The sequence below is a fragment of the Aptenodytes patagonicus genome, chromosome 6 (assembly GCF_965638725.1).
Source record: "Aptenodytes patagonicus chromosome 6, bAptPat1.pri.cur, whole genome shotgun sequence".
NCBI classification, from domain to species: Eukaryota; Metazoa; Chordata; class Aves; order Sphenisciformes; family Spheniscidae; genus Aptenodytes; species Aptenodytes patagonicus.
The window spans coordinates 73,738,375-73,763,008 of record NC_134954.1 but is presented as its reverse complement, the minus strand read 5'-3'; the positions used below and the strand labels follow the sequence as shown (position 1 = coordinate 73,763,008).

Below are 24,634 nucleotides of genomic sequence, written 5' to 3'. Positions count from 1 at the left end.
ACACCTGCTCCGAGAACAGCATAACAAGGGCTTCAAAGCTAACTGCGAGGCGGCTGGATACCCGACGTAGGAGCCTTGTTCTGTTGAGTCGACGTGCCATTTCTGCCATTTGCAGCCAGATGTTCAAATGCCGTGCTCAATTAGCCATTTTTGTCACACTTTGATTTTACTTCAAGCAGATCATAAGCTTACACTTGCCTGCTCCTTAAACTCGGGTACTTAACAGCCACAGGGGAAAATAGGACAGAGAGGCGTTTGCCTGCAATGTGTGTTCTTCATGTTTCATCCCAGAATTTCGGATCTCAGGGATAAGAAGGCAATTTACAAATCATTTAGTAAATAATTCATGGTCTTGTGCTGGCATGGGGTGAACGCTGGGACATCCAAGCACCCCACTTGGTAAGACACAAGCCCAAAGAGGCGACTCGGACCGACATCACCAATGCAGCCCCAGACCCCAATTCTCACCCGCGGCAGCCGCAGCCCCAGCCCCCGGGAGAACGGTGGGACTGCTGGGAGCACCCAGCTGGCACCTACCCCAAACCCTGTCTCTCCACAGCTTTCCACGGACAGTGCATGTTGTGTGGCTCTCAGCTAGGCAAAGCTCCTCGTTCCCAGGATGAGGAGGGCCGCCCAGCCCTGCTATAACTATTCTGGAACAATTTCTCAAACTGACTTTTTACGTATTTACCCTCATTTTGCTTATTCCAAGCACTAGACAATAAGCCCTAATGCAAGAGGCCAAAAAATACATGGACACACAACCTCAGCCATCCACTTATCCCATTTATTTCCTTCATGCCTGAGTTGAGGCTTATTAGCTAAGCAATGTGAGAAAGTAGCAGAGAGCGATGCCAGTACATCATCCTACCAAGGAAAACACAGCACTCCAGGCAAACATTGCTCTGGTGCAATCAATCCAGCTCTTCTACTGAGCTCTCAACAACTATAATGTCAGAGAGCACCAAAAACCAATCCAATTGTGCTGCATGCAGCTGAAGAGGCACTGGCTGCAGCTGTTATTTATCTGCCAAACTGAAAAGCTACAGATGTAAAGCAGCAATTCACAAACGTGCCACATAGGTCAAATTTCTTCCTCAGGATTTTTGTTCTGGGAAGCTAAAAGCCTAGAACACCCAGCACTGATTATCTGGAGAAAATAAATGAATGTGAAGGATCACAAAGCATCTGTCACCAACCGCACAAAATAAGAGCGCTCCATTATCCAAGCAGCACTTACGGGTTTTGGGGGAGATTTTTTTGTGCTTCATCTCCGCGTTGATCTTAGGCACTCAAGGCTCACGCTCCTTTCCACAAAGGCGAGTAGGATGAGTGGGCACAGACCCTCTCTCTACCCTCAGTTTGAGAGTTTATACTTCTTTTGCTCTACCACCGCTTCTCCTCTGCCCTAAATGCTCTCAGTTCTGCCCAACCCTCTTCTCCCCACCTCCACCACCAGCTGCGCTGCCTGCTCCTAAGGCTCCTCATCCCCCTCCCTCTATCTTTGTTCAGAAGTTCTTGCTTGGGTCTCTGATGTTGGAGAAATGTTGGGCACCTCCCGTGTCACCCCACTCACCTTGTTCAGCTTTCTGACACTTCTGTCCCACCAGCTCTCCTTGGAGTTCTCACCGCCATCTCCACCCAGCTCCAGGCTCCTGGTGACAGGCTGTGACCTTCACCACCTCTCCCACTGGGTTGTCCCTCACCCCTTCCACGGCCCAGCCGGGTGGCCCACAGACCCACTCTGCACGTATCCCGCAGGAGCTCACCCTCAGCTTAGAGGGGCTGGAGGAGACCACAACACCTTAGACAGGGAGAAGATGCCCAGCCTGAAGGAAAGCTGTGGCAATTCAGCTGCCAAGGTACTGGTAAGGTAGAAGATTTTTCTCTGGAGCAAACGACAGGTTTGGGGTCCTTTTGTTTTGGAGGGTGTTATAACGGTGAGCAAGCATGAACATCACCTTATTTTTAGCATGTTCCCAAGCAGTACTTTTTCCCCTATTGTCATCTTCAGAAATAACATTAACTGCTTTTCTTCCAGCCCCCCAACGTAACTCAGCTTGAATTAAATACCAAAATCAGGAAGATTTCAGCCTTATTAGAGCTTATTCAAGAAAGTAATAAGCAGCTAGAAATAAAGTGTTATTTTCTGAGTTGATGCTAACAGTTTTATCTGTGCACCTCCTCCATACATTATTTTTCAAACTTTCTCATTATATGCAGTGTATTATCTCTCATACATAAATCACATCTTCCTTCCTATGCAATTACTTCCTACAGTCCCCCTGACAATCTGTTCCATTAACTTATGCCACTGCTGCATAATGGCTAGGATAAGTGCTCTGATCCACCCATACAATTCCTGTTGAAGTTGTATTGACAGCAAGATAGATTCTGTTCTGGCCCTTCGATAGCACGAAGGATGCTATCCATATGTATTGCCAATTATTATTTCACCAGCTTAATGTTTAGAGTTCCCTATTGAGTTTACAGGCTTGGCATTTAAAGAAAAACTGAGGATTTCACAAGCACAAAAAGGATCTTAACCATAAATGCATGTGCTACCAAACCCATCATTTACAAGCAACATCAGAGCAGTACTATCACTAGAAGCTAATGCAGTCTCAGTTAAAGATAACCAAATATATTTCCTGTTAAAAAAAATAACTAAACCTCAAGTCTCCTAAATTCCACATAGACAGGAAATGAGAAGGGCTCAGAGCTGCATGCTAAGAATTAGGAGCCTTAATGCAATTTCATGATTAATTCCCTGTGATCTTCAGACAGACGTTCAGGGTTGACTCTGCCAGCGTATCTGCAGGTTAGGGTGCTAAGCAAGACGCCGCCCGACTTTCAGGCATCTGAGCTCGGAGGCAGAATCCAGAGTCCAAGGTCCATCCCCAAAGTGCCTTATAAAAACCATGGGCAAGGTGAGATGGCTTAGAACAGAATTTCCAACAGCCAGCATGTAGCTCAGATATACAATCGCTAAAGGAAGAAGAGAGCATGCAAAATGCTGGGTTTCTCTGCTTTTAGGGGGCTGTAAGGAGACATTTCAGTCTGATAAGGAATTGTAGCCCGAAACCATCCCCTAGAATTACAGATACCATCCAGATTTCTCCCAGGACAGATGCAAGTTTGTTCTGCTTGAGCAGACAACAGCTGTGAGCAAGTTATAAGACGACTGGCAGTTGTGAATATGCCTAGTGCAGTTCTGACCCCAAACATACAAGCTCTGCTGATGGCGGAGGCGAAGCTAATTCATACTTGCCTGCAAAATACCATGCCAGTACATCCTCGAGGGGGACATCATTTTGAATGAGACTCAAGAAGAGGTCACACATTCATTTTTAAAAGACGGAAGAACATCCATCAGTCCATCCAAGGCTCATCTCCACACGTCCCAAGGAGCGCAGAAGCACAGAAGCAGGCGGGAGACCCAAATGGCAGACTCCAGGAAGAAGCACCCTGACAGGGCTCCTGCCAAGGCTGTCCTGGGATAGCATCTGCCTCATGGTCCAGGTGTGAAAGCCATCAAGACGGCTCTCAGGATCACCCTTCAGACTGCTTAGGGGTACAGCACACATAATGGGATGCAGGGGAAGAACATTTCAGGATTGCAAAAGAGTTAGGGGATGATCAGGGGAGGACAAAGGCAAGGAAACGGAGGGATGCGGGTGATTTGGGGAGGAACAAACATGGGATGAAGGGACAAAAGCACCAGCCATGTAAGCAGGCTGCTGGTCACTATGCTTGTCTGGCCATGCCCCACACCCGACCAGCACAGTCCTATCTTCCTACTAAATTCCTTTCTAACTCTCTTTCTGGGTGAGGGAGTTCATTCTGTGTGCATGCACACGTACGGGGGTCTAAGCACCAGCAACTGAAGTGGGACTACAGGTCACAAGGTCCATGTGTCCGTGCTGCCAGCTGCTTCTCTGTGCGAGGAGGTCTGGAAAGGGGCTCAGCCTCACCTCTGCCAGGCTGCCGAATTCGGCTCTTCCTAACGGCTGACAGTTAGGACACTCAGCTGAAACGGGCAGATAGATCGTGTACACAGGGTCCCTCTCATTCATCTTAGCCCTCTGTCCCCTCAGAAGGCAGGAATGTTCTTTTCTCCACAACCTGGTCAAATAAAGGCACCCCCTTTACCCCTGTAAAAGCGGTGCATCAGTCACGCGATCATCAGCCGATAGCTCAGGAAAACTTTTGGTCCCTGCAGAAACAAAACAGTGCCAATTCACATGGCTCAGTTTGTCAGATGAATCATTTGGCAAACCGTGACTCTGCTGAAACTCTGTCATTATTATTCTGGCTCTCTATTCTTTACTGGTGCAATTGGAATGAATGATCTGAGTGGGTTTAACATACCATACAAGATGCCACTGCCAGTACATACAACGGATGAGTATACAGGTAATAGAATCATGTGATATGTAGGAGCTTAATTAATGGAAAATTATTTCCCAGCTAGTTTTCACTACCATAAGTGCTCTTGTAGGAGAGGTTTTATAAATAAAAGATACATAATTGCAGGCCTGGAAGACAGAATTTTTCAAGAGCAGAAAGCAAACTGTTACCAGCGGCAATTCAATTTTTCAGTCAAGGCACATCCCTCGCGCAGCACTGAGTTTCTCCCTTAGAAGGTGGCTTAAAACACATTTCTTCCCTCTAGCCTATAGGAGTAGGAATTAAAGTCTTTACTCCCTTTGAAAGCGTAGCGGCCACATTTACTGAACGCTGCATCAAACTTGCTCCATTCGCGAGTGGGATAAATAGCTGGCCCTGCAAATTTCCCCTGGGATTAGATAGAACTTACTAGATAGAAGGACTTCTTTTCGCCACAGGTTATAGAGATTCTGCAACTACAAGGTTGTTTCTATTTTGCTGACAAAGGACAAGAAATAAACAGGATCTATCCCATTCTCCTGAAGCCATCTCTCTCTAGCGAGGATTGAAAACATGAGGATTAAAGACAGAGGGAGAAAATAAATGCATGTTAGCAAAACAGTTAAATTTAGTTATGATGTTTTCCCTTTATTCAGTCGTACTGACTAAGGAAATGCTACTGCCATCCTATCTGTTTTCTATGTTAGCTTGCCCTTTAAAAACACCGGGGCAGTAGCAATTCACCTAGTGGATGAGAATTTAGAACACTTGGGATAAAAAAAAAAAGGAAATTTATTCAGAATAACCTGAATACACTACATAGTCAAACCAAGTTCTCCAAAAGAAATTCTTAAATCTTGGTAATACTCCTAAAACTCAGTTGGAAAATAAATTAGAACAAGCAGTCATGTACGAACAAGCACTGCAGAGCAATCTGAGTCGAACACAACATTACTTCTGCATAGCGGGCTTAATTATTGATCTACCTTATGAATATTTCTGTGGAGCTGACGGAATTTGGCTCGCGGCCAGAGATCCACTTTTAGCTTTCATTCTCGGCAGAAAGAATCTTTAACTCCTTGCAACAAATCCTGTTTTCGGAAAGTATTATTTTATTTTGGTATAGATCTGCAATTTAGGAAACCAAGCCTTAGAAATTATTTCAAAGCTTTTCTTCTACCTAGATGCATGACCTGGAAAATATACTCTTTAAGAAACCTTGAATGAATTTTAAATATAAAGATCTCCCAATACAAAGCCAACTATTAAATAATACCCTTTAGCAACACTTCTTTGTACTTCTGACACAGCAATACTCAGAGTCACAGCTCTCCATTATTATTCACTTGTATTGGTGCAAGCTAGTCACCACTGTCCAGAGGATGAGATGAACCCAGTGTATTCAGCCACCACGGACCCCGCAGAAGCTCTAACCCCTCACTGGCACTTCTCAGCCTGTCAGATGGGACGTTACCAACATAACGCTAGTCACAAAACCAAAAAAGCCGTGCAAACTGTCTCCCAGCCCCCAGCCCGGCCATCAGATGATAAGCTGCAGGCTGAGAGACTCCTCACAGCTGGGAGGAAAGCTGGGGCGAGGGGCTGGAGAAGCAGCACCCCAGTGCACCCAAGGCTCAGGAGCTCCGTCACTGCTGGAGGCTGCAGCCCGGCTGGGAGCGCCCACCAGCACCATGGAAAACGGGACCTCTTACTTGAGGGCAACCGACTCACTCCTCCTCCTCCTCTTCTGGGGGGACTCCCCAACACCGCATGGCTCGGGAACGGGATGGGGAGGCAGAAAGGGGGGACACAGCCTCCTCCAGCTCCTCGCCATCCTCATCACTTCGTGGGCAGACGGGTGCCGGCAGCCTCGGCGGGGGCACTGCCTGGTCGGCGACTGAACACCTGGCAGCACGAAGCACTGTGCGTGGATGCTGCGTTACCAGCAGCGCATAGTCTGCGCATCCTTTGGTACTCCTTCCATGGTGCAGCCTAATGCCATCAGGATTAGCACCATCCTCCCAGCCCACCAGCACCCTGCACGCCACGCGGCAGCTTGCAGATTTGGGCCTTGATTACTTAACTGCTTACGCAACAGCACAAAACCGGGCATTTGGAGAGCGGTGTTATCCTCCTGCAGTTAAATTTAATCTCTGAAAAGATGAAGCTATGTTAATGATCGTGGGGAAAAGGATTTCATTTGGTGCTCTGTACAGCACCAGCTTAAGATGTGCGTCGTTCCCCCTTTCCTGGGACTTTCACCCCACATTAAGAAATTAAGATAACTTTTTCACACTTGTGTTTCTTTCGCAAAATTGTTTCTTCCATCTTTTCTCACAAAACTAAGTTTTAAGTAGATATGCGATTGTAAGTTCAGCAGACCTCTCTGCTACAGTATAGGTATAAAACCATCAGAGCGAGGAATTAGACATAGGCTACTCTTAACGGTCCTACGGGAAACAGGAGAACATCGTCCCCAGCACCATCCCGCCGGCTTTCAGGTAGCTTGCACCACTGTATTATGTGTAAGATAACTACTGGTTTAATTTAATGTGCTCTAACTAATTTAATAGACCTTTTCAGGCCTCTTCGAAGCTACCTTCATAATCTACTCATTTTACTTCAGCAAAGCACAGACAAGCTTAATTAAACTAACTTTAAAGTGCTGTCACTCACATTTCAGATAAAGATCCTCTGGACATCGGAGGTTCTTAAGTAAACAGAAATCTTGCGAGGATATTTACTACATAATATTCCAAGCCACAATCAGCACACAGGGTCCTTGTCTAACCTGCTTTTGACAGCTTCCGCCTTCAACAGACACCTTCCAAACCCTTCTAGAAAAAAAAGCACTCAACGAGCTCTGCAGGTAAGCCAGACTCAAAATTATCCAAAATTTCTCCGGTTTTACCAGGCTCCAGCATTTCAGCTAACCTCCCCCACTCCCTTACATCAATAGGATAAGAGAATTTGGTGATTTCTTTTGTACATAAAACCATGCAAACTAACAGTTTAGAAAGAAAAGACAGAAAAATATTCTATGTAGAAAAGAAAGGTCCCGTAATTATATAAGCCTGAGACTCCTCTAACTAAAGGTCTTGTGATTTTAGTAGCAGTTGAGAATGAAAAGAGAACAATGTATTGTCTGTTTTGTAAAAATGCAAGACTTCAAAATTGGTTTTAAACTACTGGTTTTTTCTTATTTATAGAACACTATGATTTTCTTTTAACAAAAATAAAAATTTCATAGCCAGAAAATAATGTAGTAAAACCTATCCTCTGGCAGCTCCCTCCAGCAGCAATGGAAGAGGAGTCAGACAAGGCCGCCTCCTGGGTGGGGGGCCGTAGGAATAAGCTATGCATGGAGCAGCATCTCTGCTTACCATCAGTGTTTATAATATTCCAACAAAAAGCAAAAAAGCTAGGTGGATATTTCAGAACATGAAACAAAGCCGTTTTGGTGAAGTAAAAGTCCCAAGTAAGATGCTGACCTTCAGCTCCACCTACAGAAAAGAAGCGCAACATAAACCAGCCCCGGTTCAAGATATAACTACATCTTAATTCTGCTGTGGCAGTGTTGTGTTAATCTCCACTTTGTTAAACATATCACTTACAGATTTATGGGGCAACTGGGTGGCTCAGGAGATTAGTAATGGGATACTGAGCACTGTCAGATGTAGATTCAATCCACCTCAGGTCAGGAGAGGTCAAAATGAAATGAGAGGGCATCACTGGTCTGTAGAGCAGCTTTCTTTTCAGCGTGCTCCGCAAAAGCAAGGATTGAAGGGGATCAGAGAACAAACTACACCATTGGTCATGGAGCGTCCCGTCAGGCTGGATATATATTGGCAAAAAAGAAACAAGTGAGATGCTTGCACCCCACTGCCTGCATTGTATGGTATTTGTTCTGCAGAGAAAGCATTTCACAGGCATAAACTGTCACATTTGCAGCTGGGCTATATACTCATTCAGTCTCCCAGGGATTAATCCAGAGCCACTAATTTATTGTGCGACTGAATCCTGAGGGAGGAGTTCCTGGAGGGTCTCGAAACTGTCCTGGCAATCACAACAGCAGCAAGCCCAGACCCCAACAGCCCGCGTACGCAGCGAGTTCGGGCACATCTCCGCTCCCTTCACGCTGACCTGTGCAGAGCCAAAATGCCGTCTGCATGGTGGTACACCGTGGTGAGAACATGGTTCTCCACTGGGGACACGCTCCACCAAACAGGGTTGAATTGTTCCCATCCCATTATCACTGATAGCAAACTGTAGGACCAACAGCAACACCGGTACATGTAGATTTTTTTCCTCTGCCCTCAAGAACTGAAAGATCTCAAGTGTTCAAAAGCCCAGACTAGTAGTGTCCAAGACAGGTGAGAGAGGAAGATACCAGCATCCATAATCTAATGGAGTAACTGTACTCCCAGAGATCAGGAAACAACCCTCACCCTTGATACCTTGCTGGCTGAGCGTGTTCCTGATTCACTGGGAGACCAGTAACAACAATTTAGACTTGCTTCCTCATTTACAAACTGAGATACTAAATGCCAGTAGTGCTGGGAGCTTGAACGTTTACTGACCTGATGTTGTAGCAGGAATTTAAAAGCGTACAATATAACAGAAACATTATCACTAGCCTGCCCCAGCCTGCGCTCATGCAACGTAATTAAAAATGCATGCACTGAAAACACATCACAGAATTAAGGAAGGAGAATGACAGCACCGCTACTTCTGTACTTCCCTCTACCTTTTCCATTGAAAAGTGATACTCAAAAGAAGAACTGAAAGGGCAGCACACAGGGCAGTGCTGTACCTAGTTTTATCTATAGAGATATTTGATGCACAGCTGCCCTAGCATTACCTTCTCTTTTGTAGCTTGACTGCTTGTAGCCTAGACTCGTGTTGTATATGGGAAATATTCAGCTCTGCATCTCGGCGACTATAGTAACAGCTACAATCTGAGCATGGAAGAGCCTTCACAGAAGCTCAGATGTCGAGGCAGGCAGAGCAATTACCCTGTCACCAACTAATGCAGACAAGTTGCTCCTGGCAACAAACCTCTTCAAACATGGACGGAGAACAGCGTTCACAGAACAGAGACCCCATGCGCGACTGTGGCCATTTTGATGAGCTTCTGCGCACCCACCATTTCTCTCCGTTCTGGTACCGCAGACTCTGCAGCACCTGGCGCAGACCCATTACTGCGAGGTCCGTGCTTCACACGTGAAACGCATGTCTAAAAGCTTATTTAATAAGAACACGGAGCAAGATTAGATCTTCCGGGAAGGAATGCGCAGGAACTGCAGCGTTTCACACGGCGTTTGATTCCCACTACAAAATCGCTGACCTCCTTTCACTCTGGTAACACTTCTATTGATTTCTTTTACCTTTTCTTCTGATTCTGATCTCGATTTGCCCAGTTGCTTCTCCCCCTGCCATTTCACCCAATTTAAGACAGGCAGGGGCGGAGGAGAGGGGAGGCAGCTCCCCTTTGAGAGGAACAAAGCCACCCGGCACCGGCCAAGCACAAGCCAGGTCACTTGGAGCTTCAGCTCTAGCCTTGCAAGAGCACCGGTTCCTGTCGTCTGTACCCTCTGCATAGAGAGGAACCGGCTCACTCCCATCCATAACCTTACAACCAACAAGCTTCTGCTTCTTGGCTTGTTGTACCGATTTCCTTATATATCTCATCTCATTATCTGGAGGGGGGGGGGGGGGGAAAGCAGAACTCTCAGTTTTACTTGATATGCCCAAATCTCACAATTTTAGCACCAGTCATCCAGTTTTCCTCAAGCTAAAGCATTTGGGGCCAGGTAATTATACAAAAATCATAGTTTTTAATGATATTAAAAAAATAAGGATTCTGTCTCTGATGCAGTGGGGGCTAGGAAAGCTTAAATAGGAAACTGTTGAACAGAGACCCCAATGCTATTTGTAAACTCCATACATTTGTGGGAGCAGGGTCACGATACTGCAGTGCTTGGTTTGGTAACACTCAGCAATCCTATTCCAGCACAGGCATTCTTATTTGTACCTCTAGCTCATAAAAAACACATTAGGTAGGTAGACAAGTAGAGACCAAAAAAAAAAAAAAAAAAAATCATCCTTACAAAACCATTGCAACCCCTTACAAACTAGAATTCCTGTTTCCTCCATTTTTGCACCAGTTATCAGGAGGAAGACAGAGTATTTAAGAATCTGGTTTTTGCATCTCTGATAATTTATCAGTGATGGTTTAACTTCAGTCAATCATCAAGAAATTCAGAATTGTTTAAATCTCATTCAAAATTCAGGTGGAACTGGTTCCAAATGGCTTTGCATTTGGTAGTGAGAACGTCTATGCCAGCTTGTCCCATACCGACAAATTTGTGGTGACAAGTTGTGCTTTCCTGGACAGCTGGCAAAGGGGTTCTGATTGTGTTACTACTCAGAATACAGCTCAAATAGTTACACAAATAATGTGAATAAAAGTGGTATTATTGAGCTGGTTAAAACACACACACCCAGGCATGCATAACAAAATATCCTCCTGTGAACTTCGTAAGAACAAAGAGCTGCAGAGTTTCTTTTTGAAATGCACTGCTTGGACCTTCTTTGGTAATTTTTGCGTTTTTAAGTGCAACAATAGATTTTCTGGCTCATAACCCCATCCTGTGCCCTCCCTGCAGCTAGAAATGCATTACAGCTTACATATACAGCACACCTCTTCTTACAGCACAGCAATGAGATCAGCAGACCAGCCCCACTTTCTGCTAAATTATCCAGAAACAGGCAACGCTGGCTGGAATTATCTGACAGTAATTCTATTATCAGATTTAGTAATGCTGATAGATTCCTTCTGCATTTCCCGAATCTTCAAAGCAGGGTACAATCTGGCCTGCCACACTCCGTTCCCTTACAGCGTTCAGGAGACACAAAAAGTGATCAGGTTAAACGCTTACACACGTGAGTGAAAGCCCTTGTGCTATTTCTTGACCCACTGCGGCAAGGAAGATGAAGGAAGGACCACGGCCTATAAAATGACAGTCATATAAACACAGTACCTGTCTCGTATGTAAATGATGATTCATACTCCTATTTCTCTCTAGCAAAAACAAACAAAACCTGCAAGACACAGGACTGTCAACTAGCAGAAAATAAGGAGAAGAAAGGTGCAAACAATCATTAAGACCTTTTGTTTGCATCAGCATAAGCCGTTGCTCTTCCTGTTAAGTCACAAGCATTCTTGCTGACAGACTTCGACCTCCAGCCACCCTCATCATTTGGCACTAGTTTAAAAAAACAAAACAAAACAAACACCAGACCCCTAAATCCTGTAGCCACAGAGGCGTCTTGTCTTCCCCATCCTTGATGTTTATCCGGTTTACAATTCCTAGATCCCAAAGTCTCTGAAACACATGCCACTCCAAATGGCATTTTTTAATAGTAATAAAAAGCAAAAATAAAGAGCAAGCAGTTCTTGTTATACAAACCAGCTCAGCCTTGGAGATAACTGACAAATGAACAGTCTCCTCTCCACCCGGCCCTTCTTCCCCTGTACCCCCTCAAGAGGAGGGGTAACAGTTCCCAGACACACCAAGTGTGCAGTGGCAGCAAAAAGGAGCTGCCCGCTCTCCCTGCGCAGCAGCTTACCTGGAAAGGCTGAGCCCTGCCTACTGCACGCATCCAGGGCAACAAGGCATCCTTATTAGCAATGCTCCACTTAAGATGATTGTGGGGAAAAAAAAAAAAAACCAAAACAGCGCAGGATCAGAGCTGTAGCAGCAGGACAGTGCTGCCGTCGTTGCCCCTACGCGGCTCGCAGCAGGAGCTCCTGCTGCTGCTTGTAAGTCGGAGGAGCAGCGGGGCTCCAGCGTTTGCCCCTCCACACCTACGACTGCGTTCACGCAGTTCAGCCACCGCATGCAGCAGAAATACATTTATACAGTTAGCGATAGCTCTTTAGAAAAGAGGGACAGGTACACAGCAATGGACTCCAAATCCTAAAGACAGAAGGTACCTCTCTCCAGCACAGAATAACTACTCTGAATTCCCACGTCTTGCTTTTTAAAGAGCAGGTCCCAAATGACTTTCTCAAAATAAAACTGAAGTGTGTACTGGCAGCCACCATAGTACCAAAAATCAGAAAACCCTGAAATTTAAACCACCAAACCCAGTAACAGATAAGAGAACAAAAGGAAGGAGTATTTCCATTGTATAAACAGGGGACCAAAGAGCTGATGAGCCTCAGGTCACCTGCAAGTCAAATCCAGGTTTGTTCAGTTCAAGTACAAAGTCTGAATCCAAAACGGGCCAAATGCAAGCGCTACTAAGGTGAGCAGATTAAGAGTTGCATCAAGCCAGGAGAGCAACGTACTCAGCTCAGTTAAAATTATACATTCATATAGCGCTGCCATTGCTGAAATAGCACATGTACGTATCATAAAACTTAAGGAGGAAAGAGTTCACTGAATTTTAAGAAAAACATAAGTCCCATATTAAGTGATATACTATTGACCAACTCTGACGAAAGCGAGTTGAAAAAAAAAAAAAAATAGGGCAATAGTTCAGTCTCCTTCTAGAAAACAACCACATGAATAAGCCTCTCCACTAGCTCTGCACACAGCCAGCCTTCTAAAAGCACTGCAGGCAGCACCAGGAGCTGGTTCCCCCTGCGGCAGCTCCCGTCCTTCTGCCACGAGGATGAACAGCCTGGAGGGCTGCTGAAGGCAGCGCTTCTCACCGCTCCGAATGAGGCAGCCAGTTCTGCACTCGCTGCACTTACAGATATTTGTAGTCATCTCAAATAAGCAGCCCTTCAAACATCTTGATCAGAGGATGGAAATAGCAGCAACTCGTCTCAGCATTTTTTCCCCAAAGGGGAGCAGTTCTGCAGGTGAGTTGGGTGTTTCCCGAGCCGGGCACTGACAACCAGGGGGTTCCATTTCTCATTCTTTTCCCCAGCTCTGGCACCGGCTCGCACAACACGCCCGGTGTGAGACCGCCTTAGGTGGTTCCATTTTCCTTCAGCTCCTAGCAGGAGAGTCCTACCTTCCTCCTGCACAGAAAGAGGGAAGGCGACTCTCACACAGTGCTTCACAGCTCAACAATCACACATGGTACGATTAAAATAAATTGTTTATGCTGGCAACAGTTTTGTTTGAAGTTTATGGCTAACATTATTCTGTAATACTCAGAAAATCTGGGCTGCATATAAAGCAAGCAATGGACAGAATAAATCTTCTATTACCAATATAAGCAAACATTTTTCTCAAGTATAAAGAAACATGTGCTTCTGTATAGCAAGATTAACTTCGCTTTAAGATCTGTTTGCATCTGCTTTGAAGTTAAATTGTAAAAGATACCATAAAGTGAAAAATAATCAAGCCAATGGGTTTATCAAATGACAGCAGAGTTTTCCACTGGCTATTTGTGGTTGACCCAGAAAGTGGTAAGAAAATTAAAAAAAAAAAACATACAGATAGGTTCTAAGAGGGGAAAACAAAACAAAATGCAATATAAAAGCAGAGAGTAGAGGATGGATATGACATGGGGGTAGCACTTCGAGACTAACAGGTCAATCTTCAGTAGTGGCATTTTGTATGATTCACATGGTGGCAAAAATCCGTGTTGGGCTGTTAAAGAGGAATTGACTGCTGCAGTTGGAGAAGACTGAGCTGTATGGGTGCAGACAACTGTGTTTGCAGTGTAAGTGAAACTGCTAAGAGCATCAGCAGTAAAACCCAGGAGCAGCGTGTCTTCCCAGGGTCAGAGGGGTCATTGCGTTTTAAAAGGGCATGCGGCATTGATCAAGCCATCAGCAAATTCCGTCAGGTACACAGCGAACAAGGCATGACATATACATTTGCCGTGCCTGCTCCAGCTGAACTAGCCACAAACACCTCTCGATGGAATATCACTGGATGTTATGAGCTAGTCCCATATAAATATAGATACATACATAGATATATACATCCTCCAACTGCACTCTGTGCTTCCCTCACTAGGCTTTAGTGCCTGCAAGTACAGCTGCTCAGCTATTCGTACTACGGAGCAATCTGTTAAAAAAAAGCCAGATGACTTTCCTTAGTAGATTTTTGGATGAGATTATTACTAAGTGAGCGATATAAAAATCTCAAAGCTCTGTGAGAAGTTGCAGCATTATCCACATCTCACTGTTGGCCTAAATACAGAGATTCAAGCAGTTCAGAACTCTACAGTGAAGAAAGGAGATTACGACTGCAGAAAAATCCGACTTCTCTTAACAGATTTGCTAAAAATATTCACTAACCCAGTTACCCCAATTCAGATAACGGTCTCCTGCACATCCTTTGCTAAGTGAGAGAATAATTTAGCAGTCAGAATGATACTTGTGTATCGGAGACTCAACTTCCCTGTAGATTCCCAATGTGACTTTAAAAGTCAGCTTTCACCCCCCAAAATAAGAGGTCGTCTTTACCCCACAGGCTGCCACAAGGACAATTAAAAAGAAAAGACGGCATCATAGCAACAATATCTAAGTAAATTCAGGAATATTTTGTTCAGGAGTACAGCAAAACTTATTGCAAGCCTTTGGGCCATTTGACATATAAGAAAATGTGTTTTTCAGCATCTCATCCTCCTCACACAACAGAATTAACAACAGCTTCAAAACCACCACAGTTTTTCAAGAATCCTACTGCTCCCTGACCCAGAAGAGTCTCTTGCACCACCCAAAAGCATCTCCTATCCATCATTATAACTAGGTAGCGGAGTAAGATTTCTTTTAGCAGAGGCACTGAAAAAATGAATCACTTTTAGCAAAGACATCTAAGAGGACTACTATTAAATATTTAAGTTCTTATCTCTGAATACTCATTTCTCATGGGGAAAAAAAATCCAACGTTCTTGGTTTCAATTAGACTCTATCTCATAATTTGAAAATATGCATTTTCTGAAGCTGTCATGGGACCAATTATTGATATTATAATGGGAATCTGATAACAATCACATGCATTTCCAGGACATCCCATAAAAAGTCAAGAACCAAAGAGGCCATAAATACATAGAAACAGCTTGGCTCTTTCCAGTAGATGAATAAAACCAGGAATCCATCAGAAATACCACACCTGTGACTCCACACCTTTAAGATTCTGAAGGATCCCATTTTGGATATTTTGAGGTAAAGGGTTTTTTGCTGTTGTGTTGGTCTTGTTTTGGTTTTGTGTTGTTTGGTTTTTTTTTAAGTATGCAATATTTGCACACTCCAAAATCCAGTAAAATTGAATAAAGGTATTTTCCCAGTTCACAAAGCCATCACACAGACAAGCACCATGTGTACCTTCACCAAAACACACCAACGTGTACCTTCCAGTGGAGCTGGAAAAACAAACATTGGCAACACCACAGTCAAGTCAGAAGCATCAAGCAATTACTGAGCAACTCTGAATCACTTTTCTGCTTCTACACCCGCAGCGTCAGCTGAAGCACAGATTACCCCGTATTGCACACCCAGGCTGTTGTCTCAAATGACTTGGATCCAGCGTCCCTCCATTTTTCTGCCCACTGCCAAAGCAGAGCTCTGCTGCCTCACCCTGCAGCATCCTGGTTCTCAACAATACAGAGAATCGAGAGCACACCCTGAACCAAGACTCATTCCCACACAGATACAGGTTTTTTAAGTCATCTAAGTATCTCGGTAAATAACTTTTCAGAATGAGTCTTACCTTGGCATGACCTCTGAGTTTTAAAAGGCTGCAGCAACACAAAAGCAAACAAAAGAGGGAAAGTAAAGGGTCTGAAAGTAGTTGGTAGGTAATCGTGTTCGGTCTTGTTGGGCTACGTTAAGATAAAACACGTTAAGCTGAAAGGGACCCAACAAAAACAGACATAAAACACCCTGTGCACAGGACTGCTGTCTATGTTAAGAAGAAAAGAAAAAAGAAAACCAAACCACAAATAAATCCCCTTATGCAGAAGAGATCTTTTGATGAAAATATTCATGCCAAATTCCAAATGCACTTTTGTATTCAACTAAACCAGGCCGAATTTAACAAGAAATGCATCAGCAACCAGACCGTCCCAAGCCATGGAAGCTAACAGGTGGAAATTGGATTACGTGTGTTTCTTTTCCGAGCAGAGGACAGACCACCCCATTCATTTGTTCCTTCCATGCCACTGCCCCCTTTTCAACACGTGTCCACAACTCCCCCTTTCCCTACACGTACGGTATTACCGATGAACAACAGAGCTCAATTTATGCACGCTGAAGTCTTCAACAAAAGGACAGATACTGATGACACAAGATATTTAACTTTCATTTAACATTGCCCTCAGCGGAAGGAAAAGCCCACCTTTAAGAAAAGACAGTTGTGAGATCTGCAGGCGTTGCAGCTCTGCAACTTGCTCTGATACGCTGGTTACCAAGTTAGAAACGTATGTTAGTGGCTGGAGACACATTAGGCATTTCAGAACCAGTACATTTGGAAGAAAGCAAATCCTAAGGTGAGTCATTTTAACAGTAACAGGAAGGACACAAAGGTAATACCAAGGGTGTCGGCAGTCCAGTTAAAAACTGTCAGGAAAAACTAAATTAAATCATCTCTCCTCCTAGGCATCTGTTTTTACAGAAGCATCCCTCCCCCACCCCAGTCCTCAAAAAACTACTACAGAGAAAGGCATATTAATATTAAAGTCTTTTAAGTGGTATCTCATCCTTCATTTTATCTTTTGTAACGGCTTTTATTCTTCAGGCACAGTTTGAAACACTGAGACAATATGTGGAGATGTAAGTACACATCACTCCCTAACAGCTTCCTCACTGCATGTTAAGCCTTCGTTTGGGGCAGGAAGCTTCAGGAGAAATCATCTCCAATGATGCAGAAAAAAACCCCGTACTCCCAGGCTTCCCCAAATACCAATAAATCTGGCTGTACCAGACTGAACAGCCATTTGCAGAAATGAATCCAAACACCAGTGACTAACTACTGCATCTCAGGGGACGGAAACAAAGACTGCGACAAGCTGGAACGAGGTACGCGAGTACAGATGCTGAAATGGTCTAAACTTTCCAGTCTAGACCAAAGGCATCCTGCAGGAGCTACCAGAGGAAAAAAGACAACACCGAGAGTAGCATGAGACTACATTTTCCAGTAGTTCGACAATCTATCTTGTTGGAATACATCTTCTCTATTTTAAGTTTCAAAGCTTTAAGTAGGAATCCATGGTTTTGACAGGATAGATATGCAGGATGAAGATATTTTTAGAGAAAGATCCAAATGGGATTAGAAAATAAGCCTTCAATGCCCCGAGGAAAGACAAAAGGGAAATTGCTCTGGTGACAAAATAATAAGCTTTGTATTTTGAATCAATCATCTTTCTAGCATCACCAACAATAAATAGAAGCTATTTTCACACCTTATTTCTCACTACATTTCTAGAAAACAGAAAAGCACATACAAGTACAACTTCATCCAAGAAGTACCCACTGATCCGTGTCGAATAATTTTCCCTCAGTTCAGCACCTACAGCCAGCTTGAAAGAATATCCCTTGCAGAAGAGGAGCAGCAGAGGATTCAGAAAAGAAACAAACAGAAACCCCCAAACCGCCCCGTCCCCGCAGAAGTGACTATCTTTGCTTAAATCCAGCAAGAATGTGCCGAGCAGTGTTTAACAAGCCGAGGACTTTGCTTCGAACCTTAACTGGGAGTAAAGTATCTCTGTCTCAGGAGCATCTTAGAAAACAGGTTTGGTGCCAGCAGAGTCCCGGGAGCCGAATCAGCTGCTGCTCATCCCGACACCTGTGGTGCAGCCTGGGAGAACCCCCCCAGAGCATTGCTACCCACGGGGCTTGGGCAGACACGAGGGCGTTGCTCACACAGCCACTCTCTACCCTCTAAACAACGCCACGCTCTGCCCCTGTGCAATGCTTCAAAGCTCTATGCGTGCCAAATCGCCAGGCAAACCTGCAGCGTTTCCTTAGGAAAGCTGTCTCCCCATCCCGTACCGACCCAGCCCAGGTTATGGGACTGGACAGATGCGAAGGCTGGTGGTGGAGAAGGAGAATGTCTGGGGTTTGGAGAAGCTCGGAGACTTTTTTGCAAGCCCTTACCAAGAGATTTTTTCCACTGACTTACATTACGGGAGAGTAAGTAATACTGCACGTTACACTTGCTTCGGTGCTTTATGAAAGTATCACTGTGTCAAGAAATAAATGTATTGTATTTCTTGATAATTAGATCCAGAACAGTTTCATTCTTTAGCCAACACACTGTAAAAACAGAACCAGAAAACTACTCTGCCGGTCATCTTGTCTGTCCTGTGATTTTAACCTTCTACACAAGTTTCTGAAAATAAGTGTGAAGCACAGCAGTACGCTGTTGGAAAACAACTACTCTCTTTAAATATCAAGCACGCGAGCGGCTCCCTGCATGGCTACCATACCAGTTCTTCAGTAAATGAAATCATTTCTTCTGCAAGGCACAGAAAAGCCATCCGGACTCAGTGGAATCATCCTGTATTTGTTCTTTCCCAAATGAACAGCAACGTGCTATGATCTACAGGCTTCCGCTTCTTCCCGAGATACCTACTGGCTTAAGCTACTGAGAGAAATCACCCAAAAAAAAGCAAGTGCCAGATCTGTCAGTCTTGTGCTGTTGCTGCTCTGGAAATAGTCTGACCTGAAAGCAACATAGCCCAAAGCCACAGGGGAATGAGCACAGCACATCGCGGTTCACCTCACCCACAAAACAAGAAAATTCAGCAGGTTAGAGACGTTCGCAGCTTATACCAGGGTACAGGAAGATCTTGAGGTGTAGGAGGATTAGCAACACTTTTGAAAGAAACAGCTCCCACAAAGGCGTTTGTCAGCCCTTGGTGTCTTCAGATACCATCGATTCCATATAAATGTCACGCTTAGCTGTGCCAGCTACTTGTATCTCACAACAGTCCTTCACAAAAGCTTTCATACAAAACTTCCTCAGTCTTCACTGGAAAAGAAGAGTTGAGCAGAGCTGGAAAACACACCAAAGATGCTGGGAGACAAAGCAAGCATTAGGTTCCCAGATTAAGCCTTCCGCTAGGAAAACGGCATGCTGCGTATCCACTGACATATTTTACACCAAGACAGAAGTCCCACCTCACTTCACATCCTACAGCAAACCGGTGTGAGCTTCTTATAAAAGGTATTTGTAGATACGTCATGAACAAACCCTCTGTAAGCAGAATTGCTGTGCATTTTGAGGTAGAGATGGATGCTTGGCTTTTGTGAGAAGCACAACGTACCACACCCCATGAAAAAAAGCCATGCAGCACAGGGGAGATTTTTAATTTTTTCTGGTTTTTTTAACTAGTCATTTATCTACTATCCCAGGGCTTTTTTGTGGGTCTGTCTTAACCACAGAGTGACACCCACCTAACAGCCTACAGAGATCTCTATACAGGAGGGACTTAAGAAAATGGCTTTTTTTCATTAGTACAAACTCTACTGACTTTACTGGTGTCCGTGAAATAAAAGGTAAAATGCATCCAAATATTCTAGGGATGGAAGTAAGTGAGAATCTCTCCACAAGGCTACATTCCAAACCGTACTTATAGCAGAAAGCATTAAAAAAAATCCCCACAACCCTGCTCAGATTCCACCCCACCCGCTGCAAAGGAATCAGCCATCAATTTTTGTTTTCTTCTACTTCATGGAATACGACACTGCAAAACAGCACTGACTATCGCACAGCGGCAGAGTATCAGGTGATGGTATTTTGGTTCGGTTTTAGGCACAATGGTTAATTATGTGGAATGTTCCGCGGATGAAGTAACAGAATTTTCCCCCATGTCAGTAAAGCACAATCCCGCAGGGACCCCCCCGTTTACCCTGTAGCTCTCCGCTGGTTTTCCCACGGGCAGTTTGCTGCGGGAGCTGGCAGAGAGTTACGCTAAAGCCCCCCAGCGCAGGCAGCGAGGGGCTGAGGAAGGCTCTGCGCTGCCCGCCTGACACCGAGTGCACAGCAGAGAACTGCAGTGCTCAGCAGCTCCTGCTAAGCTGGGCTTTACACATGCCCTCACGCTGCAGCTCAAAAAGCAGCTGACAACCAGAATGAAGAGTCTTTTATCCTCTTTCTGGCAATATTAACATGAGGTTTCTGAGCTGGCTAGAAAGATTCGTTCTAGACGTTCTCCTTTCTAAACAGGAGACATTTGCCTGAAAAATCAGTTTCAGATCAGCCTTGCATTAAAAGGGAAGCGGTCACTCTAGTCCTAACAGAGAAAGGAGGTGAAAATACTCCTTCACAACTGAGTTCCTCTACTGTTTACAACAGGGGAGGGGGAAAAGGGCTGGAAGCACTCTCCCCCCCTAAACTTAAACCAGAAAAGTATCCTCAGGGAGAGCATCCCACCAAGTGCTGAGCCTCTCTGCATCCTTCCTTTGCAGATGCTCAGAAATAAAAGCACTCAGAGGAACGGGGGAAGCACAAAGAAACCACACGCCACAAGACTGCCTCAGTTGCCTACTACAGCAAACAGCTCCACGCTCTCCGACAAGACCGTGAGAAGCAAGCCAGCTAGAAAAATACATTTTTAGGTATGTCAGCCAACACAATGAATCAGAGAGTCACCTTGAGGTTGCAGAGGAGCAGAAACATAAAATGAAACTGCAGTCTGCTGAGACTGTTGGGTAGCTAACCGCAAAAGAAAGCGATGGAATTACCACTGTCGCCTTTTCCTGCCATGGTTAAAGATGAGATACACCTAAAAGGCTTTTATATTTTAAACTTTAAAGTAGAATCAAAACACAGCGGGTTTTCTCTGTTTTAGCCAAAGGGAAATTTAAGGTAAGACATTTTAATCTTCCATACTTCGCTGCGTTGCATGTGCAAAGCGCGTGAAGATGGACGGAAGAGGCCAGAATATAAGACACTGGGTCAAATCCCAACTCCGAGGGGTTTAACTGGTTTGAACGGAGTTACGACACTGCCCTAGGACTTCCCTGACAAAGAGCTCCGAACCACACAACCACAGGCATGGCAGAGACACAGCTTTATTCAAGGCACGCAAGACATCCTGGAGACACCCAAGCCTAAGTTGTTAAGCTTCCTTCACTGCTGTTCGTTTTCAAGAAATCTCATCGAGTCACGATCTTTAATTTTTGTTGGAAAATCTGCTCAAGGCGCTAGAGAAGCATAATGGGAGGCGATGGTGGGAGGTTCGGAAAGAAAGCGTTTTCCCCACAATTGTTTGTTGGGAAGGAGAAGTAAGTTTATTCAGACTTACTAGTCAGAAAAAATAGTCGTTTCCTTTAAATCATTTATATTTTAATTTTTCTAACGTGACGACAGAATTCCTCAGGGGGGAAGGGGTTGGTGGTTTTGTTTTGTTTTTTAAATTTTAACAGAACCCCTTTCTTTCCAACATTTCATGGAACAAAAATAAAAGCTGCATTGCAGTGTTTTTCAAATGCTATAGTAAAACACCCAAAAAAAAGTGTTTGGTTGTGGTTTATTTTTGCTTTATGTAAAGTTTCCAAGAGCTTTTGGAGACTAAAATCCTGCTTTTCTAGAAGGAAGTCTACTCTGGTAGTGCCTTCCACCAGGATTCCTTCCCCCTGCCAGGCGTTATTTGTTGGAGCTAAGCGGTCACTCCAAACCAGTAAATAATAACAAATGGTACTGCTTTCTACCAACACACTGCAGTGGCATCCACTCTAGATCAAGTTACACCAAAGCTCAACCAGCTCAGTACTGCGAATAAAGAAGACAAAGGATATGGAAAGATTTTCATGTTCACTTACGCTTACCAAACTACAAACATCCCCACGGAACCCCCGCCAAATGGTTTCTCTTTGAAAAAAAAGAAGCTGCATTTGAGGACGTTATCGCACTAGTTAAGATGACTAAAATGTGCACCTAAAAAAGACCTATATTTTGCCCTGTGAAGGGAGCGGCAAGGCATACTCTAAGCTTCTGACTAGACTTTCAAGATGGCAAATAACTCCCAAAAGTGATCCTGCCAAATTGAGTATACATATCAAAATAAATACTTGTATGTATTTATACAAATAAATAGATGCACTTTTCTTGCTTCTAACTATTTTTTTAAACTTCCATAGTAGGAAATGACAGTTGCTGTTATTTTTCCTTTTTACCTTTACTAAAGGAATTCTCTCCTGTCTGCAAGACAGAAATACCTATTTCAGGGCATCATAATTACTGTTTTCCCAGACAACAGACACGTCATAGCAAAGATGCATCATATACTTGCACATTCACTTAGGTGGGAAAAAAGGATTCTAAATTCTACTTCTCTTAAAAAGACAGCACTGTTAAGGGATTTACAGTAGATGTATTTTAATCTACTTTTAATATGTCTGAGGGTTTAAGGGGGGGAGGGGAACATGCTGACATTTGTTTCTCAAACATCCAAATGACTGCGCTACAGTTAGGCTTTCGTTCCAAATATTTGTTGACCAAAGACAGCCCTCCATTGCCGACTGAGATTGATAACCAATTTAATCATTCTATTGTTAACAGGCTGTTGTGGGCGTTACGACTTTAACCTTCAAATAAAGAAAATTAATTTGGCTACACAAAAAACATTTAATAAAAACAAATTAAGGAAAACAAGTTAGCCATTTATGTCCAGAATTGACTAATTTTTTCTTCCTCGCTTTTCCAGAACCGTTTTGCAACTTTCATGACAAAAGTTTCTAAAAAATCCTCGAGGTTTTGATAAGAATCTTGACAGATCATACAAGTAATTGCTCTTTCTTTGTATCAACAATTAGTTTTACTCTCTCTTTATCATAGTACAGTATGGATCACATTATCGGTTTAACACAGTAGATGAATATATAAAACAAAGCACCAAAGACACGGGCCGATCAGACAGCAAACCGAAAATACGACTCAAGCTAAAGCGCCTGGTGTTGCCTACGTACACCCACCAAGACCAGCACCAGCAGACTCCTGAACACAACCGAAGACTCCCGCTTTGGGAAGCTCCAGCTCCGAGAGCGAAGAGCAAAGGCACTTTCCCACGCAAGGCCGACGAACGCGCTGCGCCATGTTCAACACGCACCAAGGGAGCCACATCCCGAACCACGGAGGGCCCAGACACACGCGCGCTTTGTTCATTTTAAAGCCTTCGCTACGGTGAACAGCCCACCCCTTACGAAGCGCGGGGAAAACGCAGAGTTTGGCTATCTTGTTGCTGCAAGCGGGTAGTGGCTTGATGTTTAAACATATTTTTTTTTTCTTTTTTTTTTAAATGGGAAGAAAAAAACTTCACCTCGCGTGGGTCATTCTAACTACCGAGGCTTACGCAGTCCCCCGGTTGTTCTGCAGGGACCCGCCAGCACCGGCACCTCGGCGCGTCCCGCCAGCGCTGCCCAGCAGCCGTGCGGGACCGGCACGGCGCATCGACCCGCCCTGAGCAGCGGCGCGCCCGGGCGCCGTTCCTTCCCCCCCGGGGAGCAGCCCGGCATTTCGGAGCCGGCTCGGCTTTGTCTCGCCTCGCAGGGCTCCGCGCCCGCGGGGGATGTTGCGGGGGATGCTACGGGGGATGCTGCGGGGGACGCAGCGCGGCCCCGGGCGGGGAGCGCTCCCGCGGCCTCGGCGAAGGGGATCCCGCCGCGACCCCCCCGCGCACCGGGAAAACTTTCTCCCCGGCGGCTGCCGCAGGGGCGCGGCGGAGGCGCGGACGGCCGCCCCCGCGGAGCGCCGGCGAGCATGCCCAGTCACCGGCATGACATCAGCGCCGGCAGCGGCGGCCGCCCCCGCGCCCCCACCCCTCCCCGGGCCCGGCCGGCGACCCCCGGGGGGAGCCCAGGCCCCTCGCCCGCCGGGGGCGGGGGGGGGGGGGGGGGAAGGTCGGCCAGCCCCACCGGAGGGGAGCGGGCCACGCGGGGAGCGCCGCCGCCCCTCCCTCCCTCGCTCCGCCGCAGCGGGAACAATGGGCGCGGGGCCCGCCGGCGGCGGCGGCGGGGGGGTACACTCCCGCGGGCGGCGGGACCGCGCGGAGGGATGCTCGCCCCGGGGAGGGATGCTCGCCGCGTCAGGGCACCGCGCGGGCGGGAGAGGGATGCGGCAGACTCACCCCGACGACCACCGTCTCCTCGCCCTTGAATTTGGGGATGAATTTGTCCCCCCGGAGGATCTCCGCCTCGTTGAGGGGCCGGAACCGGCACATCACTTTGATGCTGCACTCGGCGGGATCCGCCATCTCGGCGCGGGGGGGGGGGGGGGGAAGGGGAGGGGGAGGCGGGCGCCGGCCGCAGGGAGCGAGCGCTCCGCCGGGC

At 45.6% G+C, this 24,634-nt stretch overlaps 1 protein-coding gene across 1 annotated transcript in view; it reads right to left on the bottom strand.

Moving 5' to 3' along the window:
* KIF5C (kinesin family member 5C) overlaps positions 1-24,569 on the bottom strand; it is a 90,589-nt gene extending 66,020 nt beyond the window's left edge. Inside the window, exon 1 of the mRNA XM_076343150.1 lies at positions 24,433-24,569. Coding sequence (XP_076199265.1) covers positions 24,433-24,558 — 126 coding nt within the window. The 5' untranslated portion in view covers positions 24,559-24,569. The remainder of the gene's footprint in view (positions 1-24,432) is intronic.
* Positions 24,570-24,634: the final 65 nt, after the last annotated feature.